The sequence below is a fragment of the Lutjanus erythropterus genome, chromosome 17, assembly GCF_056507025.1.
Source record: "Lutjanus erythropterus isolate fLutEry1 chromosome 17, fLutEry1.hap2, whole genome shotgun sequence".
Classification (NCBI taxonomy): domain Eukaryota; kingdom Metazoa; phylum Chordata; class Actinopteri; order Lutjaniformes; family Lutjanidae; genus Lutjanus; species Lutjanus erythropterus.
Window position 1 is genome coordinate 8,915,964 of NC_139333.1, and position 15,759 is coordinate 8,931,722.

General features: G+C 42.1%; 1 protein-coding gene across 2 annotated transcripts in view; it reads left to right on the forward strand.

Moving 5' to 3' along the window:
• The window catches only part of cacna1g (calcium channel, voltage-dependent, T type, alpha 1G subunit), a 215,309-nt gene that overhangs the window by 117,351 nt on the left and 82,199 nt on the right, over positions 1-15,759 (forward strand). For both annotated transcript variants that reach the window (XM_084741595.1, XM_084741594.1), the window contains exons 14-18: positions 2,815-2,908; positions 6,227-6,408; positions 6,940-7,278; positions 11,331-11,510; positions 12,507-12,607. In XM_084741595.1, the coding sequence (XP_084597721.1) occupies positions 2,815-2,908; positions 6,227-6,408; positions 6,940-7,278; positions 11,331-11,510; positions 12,507-12,607 (896 nt within the window). The remainder of the gene's footprint in view (positions 1-2,814; positions 2,909-6,226; positions 6,409-6,939; positions 7,279-11,330; positions 11,511-12,506; positions 12,608-15,759) is intronic.

Consider the following 15,759-nt stretch of genomic DNA (forward strand, 5'->3'; position numbering starts at 1 on the left):
TCCTTGGAGTGTGCTATGTTAACCGAGAAAACTGAGCATTCCTCCTCACAGAGACGTGCAGCAGTGCCTACAGGTACCAGGAAGCCTATAGCTATTACTTTGTCGGTCAATACATAACATTATGTGATAGAAATACTCATCTAGAACTCCATTTTCCCAGTCAGTATAGCTCGCACTGAGGAATGTGTTGCTCTAGTTGACAACATGTACAACATCAACACTGACTGGGCATCTGCATGAAAAGTGCAGAATTTTCCCTTTTAGTACGAATAAAAGAAATCAGCAGTCACTGGAAAAAGAAACTGGAAGCTGAGCATCAAAATCTGTCTGTCTGATCCTGTTTCAGTGTCAAGTGCACAATAATGCCTATGACAAGCTGGAATTAATGGGTGTTAAGAAAGCTATTCTTAAAACTTCAAAATAGAAAAAGAAGTTTAGTCTAGTGTTTGCAGTATTGGAATTGGATCAGGGAATATCAGTTAAACACAGTTTGAAACTATTCAGTCTAACCGCTGAGTAGTTCAGTTCATCCTGTGAGGAACCAAATTTAATGACAATCCATTTAACTGTTGTTGAGTTATTTCATTATACATCAAAAATGTCAACCTCATGGAGAAAAAGTCAAGGGATCACCAAAGCCAGTTGGCTTCCAGTCGGTCTCCTGTGGAAGCTTTTAATGCATTCTGGACCAAAGTGATGCACCGACAGACACGATGACTGATGTTGCCATCTCCAGAGCTAGGATAGCTTAAATTGCCGAACCATCTCTTGTTCCAGGCACTGAAACATTGCTATGTTTCCACTGGTTTGTACAGCTCAGCTTGACCTGAATCAGCTCTTTGTTTTCCATTGTTAAAAGGTATGGATAGAATCTGGTACTTGGTTCTCTTTTTGGTATCACCTCAGTAACCTGGGCTGATACTAAACGGTGGAGCAGAAGACACCTCAGATCACTGATTGGCAGTTGCATAACACAGATATCCTGCAAACTGGCTGCAAATTTGTTGCTATGAGCCAACAGTTTAAAATAGGATTGAGCCACTGTGATGCAGAAACATGATGAGCACGACAACCACAGCGGTCTCCAAGTGGCTCTTGAGTTGACTGGCCTCCCAGTTCATTAGCATCCGCTCTCCTTACCTAATTTTCCCACACTTCACAGGTCCAGGGCAATCAGTCTGGGGCGCAAAAATAATGACTTTAAGTACGAATGAAAAATGCAAATCAGTGCCCCAAAGATAGCCATACCCAACAATAAACAAATACAGTATGAAGTCCATCCACAACCACTGTGTCTTTCTCTCACACTCACGGGAAGTATTGAGAAAGTAATTTGTTAGTTTAAAAGGAGGTGCATGGTGATTAGGTCCTGAGGCTTTTCTGCACACAGTTTATTCACTTTGCTACCACAGAGGTCTGACTCACCGGGTCGGCATTCTATTAATCCAGCGTCCACCTGGCACCCTCGCACATATTAATGGAGTCTGCAGGCTCTGGCACAGGGCAACAAATACAAGCAGGAATCTCAGGTTCACGGCAGTAGGTTTGTTAGTGGAAGGCAGTGTGAAGCGGAAAGTAATTAAGAGCCTGAGAAAGTCTGTGAAATATAGTAAGGACTGGAGGAGTAGAAAGATATGTAAATGTGAGACAGGGAGAAAGACTCATTTTGACGTTGCTGTCTGGAACAATGATAGAGAACAAAACAAGGCATAAACAGCTCTGCTGTTCTGTCAAAAGTCAAACTGGGTTTGATTTTTAGATTACACACTTTGAAGTCCCATTTACACTAGACAAAAACCCACTAACATCCATCAAAGGGTGCATTTGTTCACGTGCATTTATCGGCTCCAGCTCCAGTTGGCAGTGGTAGAAACATGACACCAGGTTGGACGTGCTAATTTTTGCCACTTTTTGGAAAAGAAGGTTCGTCGCCTCTGTCAGTAACTTCTGCAATCCATATAAGTGCTGGTTGGTTTAACTCGGTTTGACCCAGCACAGAGGAGTTTGCACCCGCTTGAAGGTGTGTATTTAACTGATTACTGCTTGTCTTTAGTCAAGTGTCTTATTAGTGGATAAACATTTTATTTCCTGTAAATTCTTCACAATAAAAGTCCCCTGTTATTTTGTTACCTAAACCTTTTATTATGAAGCAGTAAAATCAGGAAATGTTGGGTTTACATCAGCGGTAACTTAACACAATGAAAGAAAGAAAACAGAAAGGCAAACGGGTTACTCACATATTGTTAGCAGGTTTAGCTGCAGTTAAAAAAAAACACAATTACACTAATTTTGGTGTAAAAACAATACATGTGTGTTGTGTGTTTGTGCGGTGTGATAATTGTAGATCTGGCAACCACACTGAAGCTCTTTTGTAGCAGTTTACGGGTCACGGCAAGAAAAAATAATTGCCATGTGGCCAACCTTTTTATGTGAACTCAGTGTACTGGCCAGGTTCTCTTGGAAAAATGCTTTCTTGCTTGCTTGAGTTTCAGTGTGGTTTCTCTGTGGACCTCCTTGCATGACGACACTTTACACAGCTACTCTTTCTCACCGTCTCTTTGTACCCTTTGACCTTTGAACTTTGGGATCTTGGAGACCCCAACCTCACCTGTCCGCTTCCGAGAGGGTGGTTGCCTCTAGTGACCGATCCAACGTCCGATCTGAACAAGGATTGATGCAACATTGGGAGCGAGATACAACTAAGCAGGGATCTGTGTTTAGAGGCAACTTCAACCCACCGCCTTTCTGTTAACTCGACTAAGAGGATACTTCTCACGTGTTTGCCTTCTAACGCTTGTGCTTTTGTCTGTCAAGGGCGATGCCTCTAAATCAGGTTCGGAGATTGATTCCTGTGCAAGAAGTATGGAGGACGTGAACGGCAGCAAGAAGGATTTATCAGCCTCTGCAGGTGAGGAATGCACATTATGCCGTGGACACACTACATGACTTTCAAAGTCGGCAGATTGCTGTACTGCTCACACTAAACTTTCTGCCTCTGTAATTGGGAATCTTGAAGTTGTTGTGGTTTGCGCACTACATGACAAATCAGCAGCGGGGGTCACACATTACAAGAGCTTTCACCAGAAGGTATCCCCGATGAGTCTGTCTGCTCTCCAAACTATGTGGCATTAGCATCAGTGAGCAGCTGTTGTAGCTGGAACTAGTTTGAACTACTTTATAATTACTATTTGCCAATTTTCTTCTATATTTGGCCTTTTCTGGCTGCTGCTCCAATGCTCTTCCACCTCTTCTCAACTCCTCTGCTTCCCCAGTCCATGTCTGCTTTCATTGGCTGGAGCTTGTTACATGACTCTCCAACCTGTCCCCAACAAGACTAGATATAAAGCCTGCTGATATCTTTTGTGTGTCTGTGAGTCATCAGTGGGGTCTTGGATCGCATCTTTGAGCAGTTCACACTTAGTACAGGGGTTCACAATGTCTGGCCCTCAGACCAATGGCAGCCCTCTGACACATTTTGTATGTCCCCCAAATGTGACATGACATGCATGCATCACATTTTACTCATCAGTCTTATTTCAGTTTTATTTCAGTAGCCTACATTTAATACATTTCACAGCCACTGCATCAGACGTCAGGTTAGGGATGATAGCTTGTAAAAAGCTACTGGTTGCAAGGCAACCTCACGAGTGTCAGGTCAGGAAGGGTCAGGAATCGACCTCTCCTAAATGCTGCACCTTTTTGCTCTGTGCTCCAATGACAGTTGGAGCTCAGTTGGGGCTTGCTCAACTGCTCTATCAGTTGAACAAGCCTGGTACCTTGGTTGACTTTCTCCCATCTTGTACTTAGCTATGCTAGCTAAATGCTAGGCTTGTCTATGTTGAAAAAAACCCAACTAATTTATATGATTATTAAAGGATGTTGCTGGGGAACTTGTAATAGCAATATAAGGTCACATTTTAAGTTAGTTCATGTTATGAAAACATGAGCTAACTAGCCAGCTAATCTACATAATTCATTAACTTAAAATTGTGACCCTATATCACTTTCTCAGGAAAAAGAAGGAAGTTGACCAAGCTAGCAAGTTAGTTCAACTGTTACTGGGAAACTTAGGGACTTAGGAAAGGTCAGTTATGTTCTGTGCTTGTGCTGTTAGCTAAAGTTAGCGATTTTGGTGGACATCTTGGCAGTTTAAGGTGGAAGTGAGATGGAAAAGCCAAATGCTGTGTTTTTGAGGAAAAATGGAGGATCAGTTCTTATTTTGTTGGACCTCGGGGGACAGATGAAGTGATCTGCAAACAGGTGAATTCAGTGCTTAAGGAATTCAATGTTTAACACCAGTATGGGACCAATCACAGATCCTCTTACAAGTTCATGGGTTTTCCTGTGCCGCCTTCTGTCACATGATGGTTCCTTAAATTGGCACTCAGTCAGCAAAAGTTTGAGAACCCCTGCTGTAGCATGCCCTCAGTATTAACTGTATGTATATATACAGACACACGCATTGCTGCACTCTGCTTGAACCAGTGAGGAATGCAATAGATTGAACCCAACCCTCTGTGGTTTATCAAAGCCTCTATTACAAACACTTGGCAAAACCTGTACCATCTGTGTTTGCACAGTTAACTGTTGGCATTTTCCCTCCCTAATCTTTGTTAGATCCCTGTAGATTACATACTGTTGCGTTTCTGTCGAAATGTATGTAAAATTTTTCGGGCACAGCAGGAAGTAAGGTCGAGAGCATTTAAAGTGCGGCCTGTGTAAACACCCCCTTACCTGTTCTATGTCTGTGGTCTCAGTCTTTTCCCCACTGGCTTCCGACCACACTCGTTGGGCACGTGCCTGGCTGTCTCCCTGCACAACGTCAAACCAGTACAGCAGCCTCATCCATAATTCCTCATACGCCACTTCCCATCCCCTCTAATTACTGTTCGCACAGACTGAAAGGCCTGATGGAAACACTACTGTATGGAGTACAACTCCCAGACGTACAGTATCATCTCCCCTTCAGCCCCATCAGATGCTCTGCAGAAAAGTGCTTACATAGCTGGAAGAGCCTAATATACATCCTCTAGTCCTCGGATAAAGGTTGGAAGACGGAGGAATTAGCGTTATTAAAGTTGCATTGCCCTCCGCATGTCATGTATTTGTGTTGCTGCCAAACATAATATTCTCTCCCACGCATCCCTTAAGATTAATGCCCTGCTGAAATATTCATGTTGCTCAATAACAGTATGAGGCATCCATTTTTAAGTACGCTGCACCGCGTTACCGAGGGTGCATCCCTGTGGCACTCCTCCCTCTGCGCCACCTCTTGCTGCTGTTCCTCCTGCTTTAAGTCAATTTAGAATTTTCATCCTCTGTTGTGATGCTTTTTTCTGTTGCTTCTGTCACTTTCTTTTCAACATTGCCCTCTTTATCCAATGTTCTTTTCATTTTTTCAACAAATACCACATTGAGGTACCAAGACCTTGAGGAACACCATAGAAAAAAATTATGCTGTGATTTGGTATCATAAACTTTTAACACCTGGAGATTTCTGCAAGAATTACATTTTTCAGAGCTTCTGTACTGGGGATTCCTCAGAGAATCCCTTACTGTCAGTATACCTAGGACAGCCACATCTTGTCTGAATGCTCCAGGTCTCAAGTTTCTGGTTTCATGAGGCTTTGATTATCCTCAAAAGTCAGGTTTATACAGTGATGTTATAAAAATGTGTCCAAAAAATGGTCTCAGTACAATGAAATGGCTGCTGTGGGGACTAACATCATCATACATGAATACAACCAGGCTCATTAAATCCACAAGAGTCATAGCCTTCCAATTATACCCAATTCATGTGATCCCAATACTGTTTAACCACCCCAGTATACAGAAATATTCAAATGGAATTGGCGAAAATAACACATTTATAGTGCATGCAACAAAACTGCATGCATTTGAGACTAGCATAAAGTGGGTAGGTCTGTAAAGGGAAAACTCTTGGGTATCCATTCACCATATTCACACAGTGGACATATTCCTCTTTTGAAAATCATCCCTGCAAACACTTAGAATAAATTTTATGTGCTATTTAGCCCCCTTCCTAACAAGCTAGCCTGATATGGTCTTCTAGCTTCATATGACACAAGTATAGCTTCAAAACTGAGCCCACTACATCTTCTGTACCATCACTGTGAGCAGGTGTTATGAAAAGAAAAAAGAAAAAAGTATGGATAGCTCTACTTTGCTCTTACCCACTCCTAACCCATAAACTGTTCTCTACTAGTAGTGCCTGTAAACGGTCACGTGGACCTGAAGAACAACTTGACTCCACCTCTGATTACCCACACGGCTGCCACCCCCATGCCAGTTCCCAAGATGCCTGTTGGAGGTGACCCGATCATGGGCTACGAGTCCCGTAGAGGCAGCAGTGTCTCCGTAGACCCGGCCTGCTATGACAAATCCCCGGTTGGTATATTTCTTCTCACATACACTCTACTCTCAAGTGTAACAGCCCTGTTCCAGGATGTCAGAAAGCCAACATTAACACGTGTGTAAAAGGGGATAAGTGTCAAGAATTATCGCTACCCCCCCACCCCTTTGCCGCCCGGCTTTCCCCTGAGCGTCTCTCTAAATCTGAATTCATTGTATGTGTCCTGCTGATGCGTGGAGGTCGTAATGATTGATGATGATTAATGTGGCATGCCGTCCGACACTACTTACTGCTGCCACTGCCACTCTTTACTTGACAAACTGATGATCAGGATAAAGACCTGAGAAAATAAGCCTGGATCCCCACATCTGCTCCTGTCTGCCTGTCAGCGGGAATCGCTATTCAATTCAGCTCACGTCAAGCCGAGTCAGTTCAGTTCAGCTGTATGAAAGAACAACATCACCAGAGTGCTAAGATTCAAGATCAACCCTTTTACAGGCTGTCCCTCATGTTATTCTTTTTCTCCTTCCTGATTTTTATCACTCTGTCTTCCTCTTGCCCTCCAGACCAGCGCCCGAAGCGCCTCTCCCCATGCCCCATGGAGCTCCGGCAGTGGCAGGACCAGCCGGCGGTCCAGCTGGAACAGCTTGGGTCGCGCCCCGTCACTCAAACGCCAGAAGCGGCAGTCCGGGGAGAGACGGTCTCTCCTCTCAGGGGAGGGCGGCTCTAGCTCAGATGATGGGGAAGGCGGAGGAGAAGGAGGCGGCGGGTTAATGGAGGATGATGACGCCTCTCTGGCCAGGACGGACTCCATGTCCCAGTCGCAGAGAGGGCCCCGACACCGGAGGATGGGGTCAGTGGAGACTCGGAGCTCCATGGACTTGCCCCCTGATGCTCTGCTGCAGGTAGATGCTGTGCATCCATCAGTTTCTACCTTTGACTGATTTCTGGGTATTTTGTCAAGAGTACTGTTTACACAGTAAAAAAAAGAGTCATAATTGAAAGGCAGTTGCATTCGAGGGATCTTTCAATTTCTAATCAAACTCAAACCCAAAGTTTTGAAATAAACTAAGCAAAGTTTTGCCGACCTATGATCTATTATTGAGATAATATACTTTTCTTCTTTAGATGAACTTGAATCCTTGAGTTTTAGAAACCCCATAAAGATGCATTTCAAAAATTGTTCACAGTGATCTGTGAACATGATTTGTCATTATTTGGGTGCTTGAAAATTAAATGGTTGGAATTGAAATTATGAATTTTTTAACCATTATTTACTTCAGTCCCTGCAAACACAGTGTGTCCCTGCAATGTTGTGATTGGCATGTTTAATTATTGTAACAATGTTACAGCAACATCATTACATTACATATTACATCACATCTCATTACAAGGTTACTATTAGTTGTGTTGCTGCTACTTTGTTGAAACATTACAACATATGAGGAATTCTATTTTATTTTTGCAGCATCTGGTCAACATCGTCTGCATGACATTTTCTGTGCTTTATAAGAAGACATTGCTGCAATGTTTCTGAAATGTCACAATATTAGCACTGGGACAACATACAACTGGTGACATTTAAAGTAACATACTGGTGACTACACTTTGGAATTTCACTTGCTAGGTGACTCCAGTGTGACGTGTTGCAAAAGTTATGTTGCAACTACATTCCTGCAACGACCTTGTGTTAATAGGGATGAGTTTACTCAACAGTTTTTGAAATACAAATATATGGGGGTTTCTAAAACTTGAAGATTCAAATTTATCTAAATAAGAAGAGTAAATGATCTCAACAAAACATTACTATTTGCTAAAACTTTTTTCAGAACTTAAGAGGTTGAGTTGGGCTCAAAGCTCAAAAAATCTAATGAAGAAATCTAAGTAAGTTGCCTCAAAATGTTGAGACTTTTATACTTTTTAATTTTTACAGTGAAGGGGTGGAAATCACAGTCCCCATGATGGCTTATTATTCCAGTTTTAAAGATTTTGCCATATGCTGAGTATTGTTAAAACATATTTTGCAATACAAAACTTTTGCCAACATCTCTTGCCCCTAATTAGAAGTTTTCAGTCTGTTCATCTCCAGTGATTTTTAGTGCAGCAAAATGGGATTGCTGAAGAGATTCACTGACCAGTGCTGTGAAAAAACAACCAATCCCACTGACCATGACCTCTGCTGACCTCACCAGAAAATAACTCAAAAAGCATCATCTAGCAGACTGAAAAAGGAATTGATTTTATTATTCTAGTACTAAAAAGGCTCATCAATATTTAGAATATATATAATATTTACAGAATAAAAGTTGGATACTTAGTAACTGTGTATTGATGCAATATTGACACACAAAATACCACACAATATGATGCTGTATCTTTTTCCCCTACCCCCTAGTACTGTATGACATTTGACTTGTGGGAGAGGCTGCATTTATAGTGCAGTCTTCACAAACTCTAAGTCCACCTCACTTGACAATAGTAACTTTTAGTGTACATCTTAAAATTATATTGCCAAATTTTTATGGCAGTCTTCTTTGTTGCACTTACTGGAGTGTTATTCCTAGTCATAGCTCTAAACAGAGGATGCCACAGTGGTCTCACACAGCATTCAGGGTTTGAGTGTGAAAACACACACAGCACTTCTGAATACAAATATATATCCTTTTTGACGTATTCACACATTTAAAAACACAATGAAACAAGGTTAGCTAGTTTTTTTGGCCTGATAAACCTTCTGCAGGAGCCGTATTACAGAAACTTCCAATATTAAGTCTTAAGATACGAAGAGTCTGAACTAACTTAATTTGTAGGAATGCTATCTTATCGTACTTCATACTGTCTTATCTCAGGTTGGGAAATCCTAAATACTCAATCCAAAAACACCTGTTAGCTTTTATGAACATTACCTAATGCAACCAACACTACTTTTCTCATTTTCCAAGGTTCATAACTTTGTAATTGTTGTTTTTTCTTATTGAAACATACTGAAAAATACATAAATAAAGATGGGCATTTAGCTGTTAAGATAGCAGACAGTCGCCGCTGTATCTGGCATCCATTTTATAAAATCAATAAAAGAGCAGCTATACAGATCAAACAAGTTAGCTAACACTTGCATTAACCACTGCAAGCTATATTAGGTAATATTACCGTTAGCTTGTGTTAGTGAACACTACTGTTAGCTAGTAAACTACTACTAGAGATGAAAAAAAAAACAGGCCAGCCAAAGTTTCCTAAAGTTAGGAGAGTTTAAGTTAAATTAATCATGACTCAGAAATTATTGTCACTAAGGCTGCATTTTACATTGTGTACCTTAGGCAACTTGGCAAATGTCTGTGTTCTTTACTTATACGCCATAAAGAGTCAATTGTATGCAGGTTTTTTTTCCAGAAGATCAGGGCATTGGTATTTAAATTGGACAGGATAGTCTTTATTGTCCCCAAGGGGCAATGTGATTTGCAACAGTAGTCAACATAACTAATACACAACCAATACACATTATTAGATTTAGTAAATAACATAAATATATATAATGAACATGCAATAGATGTCATCATAATAAAGTTGAAGTGAGTTATAAAAGCACTAGGAGTCCATCAGTATTGAAGTGTGTGTGCAATCTTGCACCAACTAGGCCTACAGCTTGCTTAGGAACCCAACAGCGCAACCAATGATCTCAGATATCTGTTTGATTTGGCCCTCCAAGGGGAAAGTGTACCTCCTCCCTGATGGCAGGAGTCAAAACTCTGCATGAAGAGGGTGTTGATGCTCTGCCAGGATGCCTTTTACCCTCTGAGTGGCTCTAACTTGATAAACATAGCCAAGATCATTCAAGGTGGTGCCAGTGATCTTCTGGCAAAGTGTAACAATCTTCCCCCAGACTATTTTTGTCAACCATACCGAGGTTGCCAAACCAGCAAATCACTGCAACAGTTAAAATTCTGGATAATGGATTTACTGGATAAATACTCCTCTCTGGCTGATGGAATGTTAATAAGGGGACTCACCTGCTGTCATGTTTGGCTGAAACCTGCATTCACTCGGCTCAGGGCATCACAGGGAGAAGGATAACACACTCACAAAACCCCCAATACATAAGCAATTAAACATCAAATATAGTAATAAAACATAATGAAAAATAAGACATAAAACAGGAAAAATAATATTTTTTGTAGAAAAAGGTAAGGTCAGCGATCACAGGAAGGCTAGCCAATAAGTAAGTAAGGATTAAAGGATGAGCTAGACTTAACCACCCTGATCTCCCCTGGAAGGTTGTTCCAGAGCTGGCAGGCCGTTGGTTTTTTTGGTTTTTTTAGTTTGGATTTTGGAACCGCCAGGAGAGAAGCATTTAAGGACCTCAGGGGCTGTGGTGGCACATGGGAAATTAAAAGACCAGAAGGTTCTTGGGGCCAAACCATTTCAAACTGCTTCAAAAATGATGACTAAAATTTTAAAATCAACTCTAAAACTTGCAGGCAGCTGGTGCAAAGATAACAAGATGGGAATAAAATCCTAGCAGCTGCATTTTGGATGAGTTGTAGTGAGGAGGGATTTATGCCAGAGACAAAACTGGAATATGACCCTAAAATGTTTTTATGGTTGGAGGATTCAGGGCCAGTTAAAGATGTCTTAGTCTTCTTCATGTTTAGCTGAACTAAATTTTTTGACATCCGTTTATGTATATCCTCAAGACAAATGGAAAAACATGGAACTTTTTAACTGATGTTATTTGTGTTACAGCTAAGAGAAACCTGGGTATCATCTGCATAAAAATGGAAACTTATATGTGATTTTATGAGACATCCCAGTAGCACCATGTAAATGATGAACAGAATGGGGCCACAGACTGAGCCCTGAGGATCCCCACAGTGCAATGTTGAAGCAAAAGTGAGAGTAATGAGACTACAGCAAATGTAACTGCATCCTGTCCCTCCTTGCCGTCCTTTTCCCTGGGTAGGTGCCCTACCTGTACCGCTCAGCCAGTATGCACAGCTCCAGGCCCCCCTCACTGGGCCACTTACGGCCCCCAGAGCACAGCGACTGCAATGGGAAGGGCTCTCCGTCAGCCATGGGCCCCACACATGTCTCTCTAGAGGACAACACTGAAGACGAAAATGCAGAAGAGGAGGTCCACCTGGTGAGTCTGGGTGCACCTCTGTCTTTGCTAAAATGCCACATGGCTTTCCCACATCAGTTAAAGTACATTAAAAGATCTTCAAATATACGTTAAGGGGGTTCAGCAAGGATAGTCAGCGAACAGCGCTAACTTGCAGCTAACAGCAGTTATGTTAGCAGCAGGTACTGATTACTTGCACAACAAGTACAGCTATCTGTGAATTAAAGAGACTCCGTTAATCACAGATAGTCCTGGCGGAGCAGCCGGACGACATATGTGGGTAAACCAGAATTTTTTCTTTCCTCTAAAATATGATCCAGATCAGAGTCCTGACCGGGGCCTCTGTAAATCACCTTAGTATGAATAGACATGGGTGGATGGGTGTATCCCTGTCCTTTTTGGGTGTGCTATGCTGAGCAGATGACTAATAACATTTGAAGAAATGAGTTGACGTCAGTGTAATGTGTAGCATAGGATAAACTGATGGAAACGCTGCATTCAGCACACACTGAAGCCTGAGCTTTTTGCTCATGCAGTTACTTTTATATACATTTACCTCATTATTTATACCTTTGGCTAAATTTAATATAAATACTGTAACATTATATATATATGACAGACAATAAGGGAACGTATAATAGGTCCCCTTTATTTTTACTGTATAGTGATGTTTTGTTCTTGCCAATGCAAAAAGGAGTTAAGAAAAGGGTAAGCACTTTCTTACACATCTCCAAATGAAATCCCCCATTTAATAAATATTATTCTGAAGTTAAATTTAAAAAATTATAACCTTATCTTTGTGTGTTTGCATACTGCATTAGGCTAAAGTACATCTATGTGTTTTTTTGTTGGTGGCCTTTTTTTGATGAAACATTCATACGCGTGAAACAAACTGTTGTGAGAACAAACATATTCAAAAACCTCCATCTGTGGAGACTAACTGTGGCTCACAGTATGCAACAGGAGATTGTGAACATATGAATAATGAATGCACCGTGTACTCTCTGCTCCCTCCAGGGCCGTTTTGCCAGACTGCTCCGCTGGCTGGAGAAGAAACAGCCTCGGTGGTGTCGAGAGAGAGACACCTGGTCACTCTACCTCTTCCCTCCAGAGTCAAGGTAGTATTTACAGCTCACCTCCATAACGCTGCCTCTTTGACCTCACTTTTGCGGGTTCTTTTTTTTTTTTTTTTTTTTTTTTTTGACATATTCATGAAAGCTCTGGGTCCACAGCACTCTGAAAGTTTGTTGTTTCCAAAAGGAAAACACTTGTAAACTGCCTCTTCCAGTGGCAGTTATCAGGGCAGGAATAGCAGCAGCTGTGCCCCATCGCTTTGGCCTCATTCCGCTCAAATAAAAAGATCTGTCCTGCAGCCGCAGTGGTCTTGATGGCCGATCTGCAGTGCCCCAGCTGATTTAGTTGTTTTCTCCTCTGCCTCTTTACGATCTGTGTTTTTTTAGATGGCAGTGTCTTTTGTTGAGATTCTGATTTGGCAACATCAAGTGAAACAACTTGCCCCTAAAATGATGAAATTCCAGGCCTTGCAGTTAGGATGAAGTAAGTTTTGTATTTTAAAATTAAACGGAATGCCAAAAATGACTTCACAGCACTTTTAAAATGATAGACTTTTGTTATCAGTGTGCAAGAAAAGACTGAGCTGACTTCTTGACAAGAAGAGGATTCTTAACATTGCGTTTGACTGACATCCCATAATGCTGACTGTAATGGCGATGTGTTTTTTGCCGCAATGTGAGCACAGCATTTTTTCTGTCCTCCCCACTGTATATCAACTCCTGTTTCCTCCCACATTCTCACTTCAGAAGTCTCTTTTATCTGCACATTTCTGCCATGTCAGGGGTGAGTGAGAAGGGAGGAAGGGAGTTTCTCCTACTGAGCGCTGGGTGTTATCTCAGCCACGTGCTGAATACGTTGCCCCCCCCCTCCACACAACCACCCCCACCCCTCCTTCACTCCTCCTCCCCTTCTGGGGCTTTGATCTGTGCATCTCTGCTGTCTGTTTGGAGGATGTGGCTGTGAAGGCAACACCGAGGAACATGCTGGCCCCAGCCAGCCGCCACAGCACCGCAACATGCTAATTAAACATCAAACAACCAGCCCCCCCACCTACCCACCCACTGGGAACTTAATGTTAGCCATCAGCAGTATCATATGATATCCATCCCAAATGAGTAGATTCAGTTCAATTTAATTTTACTTGTACGGCACCAAATCATAAGAAAATGATTCCAGGGCACTTTTCAAATAGAGCAGGTCTATACTGTGCTCATATTAAACCCAATTCTTCCCACCAGAGCAAGCACTGAGACGACTGCAGCGAGGAAAAACTTCCTTTAAGATGTTCAAAACTGAATGACTCTCAGATACAATAATAGATAATGTCCATTGTCAGACATAGATCTGAGTTAGCAACATCAGAGAAAGTATTAAAAACTGCGAAAGTGAAATTAAAATCATTTTAGCCAAGAAATTGGTGTATGTACCCGCAATGTTTTCTTTCAACTTCTGCAATGTGATTATCAAAAAGAAGTTTTATTTCTTTCCCTGCAGTGATAGTACCTCTTTCATTAGTGTACTCGAGGGAGTGGGAATGTTTGGTGATGACTGACAATATTGTTCGTGTTACTTTCTATAATACAGTATGTGTGTGGGTGGGCACCAAAAATAGTCTGTAATATCACTTCAGTTTCAACAACAACACAAGCAGATGACCAGCTGTGATTTGAATATTCCTTATGTTGGTTAGTCCCACTAGGGTTTTTGACACTGCACAGCCCTGGGCTAGGAGGACCCTGGGGTAGCTTAGCTGTGCTTCACACACAAATTGTTAACCCGGGGTTAACTTAAGCCCAGGGGGCTATACGAGTCACACTGCCCTTCTACTAGCCCGGGGTTAAAAGTGTATCAGAACACACGGCTCTAATGTTTACATTCTCAAATAACCTTTTAGCTCTGTGTTTAGTCGATTATCAGATTTTCAAACTCTGTGCTAACCCTGCAGGACTGGCAAGCCCTAAGCTAAAGTCAGGGTTAGCCCATTTTGGACTGTGCTGTGGTTGTTAATACATTGTTAACCTGGGTTAGTGGAAGCCCAGGGATATACACTCCACACCGAACCTCTACTAGGCCACTAGCCTAAAAGTCTGTTGGAACACATGACTAATGTTTGCTTTCTAAAATAAGGTGTAACTATTAACACCTTTTAGCCCCATGCATGTTTAGTAGATTTTCAAGGGATAACCCAGCAAACTCTGGGCTAACCCTACTCTGAAGCAAGCTGTGGGCTAAAGTTGGGGTTAGCCCACTATGGAATGTGCCATAGTTATGCCAGTGTGAAAGCTTTCTAAGCCTGGGGCTTAGAAGGCTTTTAACCCAGAGCAAAGTGTGGCCCTTAGCTAACATTAGCTAGAGGCCCCATGACATGTTATAATGTGCAACAAATGCAAAACAGCATGCAGAAGCTGTCAACGACTCAGAAGGTGTTAAAATAACATGAAGGAAAAATATTGTCCAAACAGACAAGTTTGCAAATGATGTAGCTACTTTTTAAAGCTAATTAGCATAACTGTGGGCTTCCACTTTCCAAGTGACTTGAGGTGACTCACCCACCCAGAGGCTTGAAATGAAGACGCTGTACAAAAATGTCCAAAAGCTGTTTTATTATTTAGTTCATATTTCACAAAACTGAGAATTAACTATACTTCTATATCAGTATGACTATTTTTTCTGTTGATTTGCTTTGAAGACATGCAGCTTACTTGTGAATTTGAGCCTTTTTAAGTTCTGGATGCTTCTCCTCTCCTTTGGTTGTATTAAAAAGGTTAATAGAAAAAGCTCCCTGTAGTCTGTTATTGTCAGAGTATTAAGAAAACTGAAGAATCTTGGCTCAAACCAGCCTTCTAGCTGCCTTTCAATCTCAGCGGGCCGCGAGCTTTGGCTGTCGCTGAGAGTGACACCGAGGACACAGGCTCTGCGTGGCGCCCATTCTGGCCTTGAACCACCGCAGACGCCCGCCTGTGCTCACAATCACATCAAGAGACAGCGGCGTGGCGGGAGGCTGGAGTCCAGCGGCTTTCACATGGACCTGAGTTCACCTCAACCTGTCTTTGTGCCCGCTGTTGTTACTGCTGCTCCCGACGATTACTGCAGGGGAAGTTTTAAATGAACGGAGGAGCGGGCTCGGCTATGAGGGCATGCTGTGATGCAGTCACTGCGATTAGGAGTATTCGCCGCAAGAACGGGGCGTGATCCT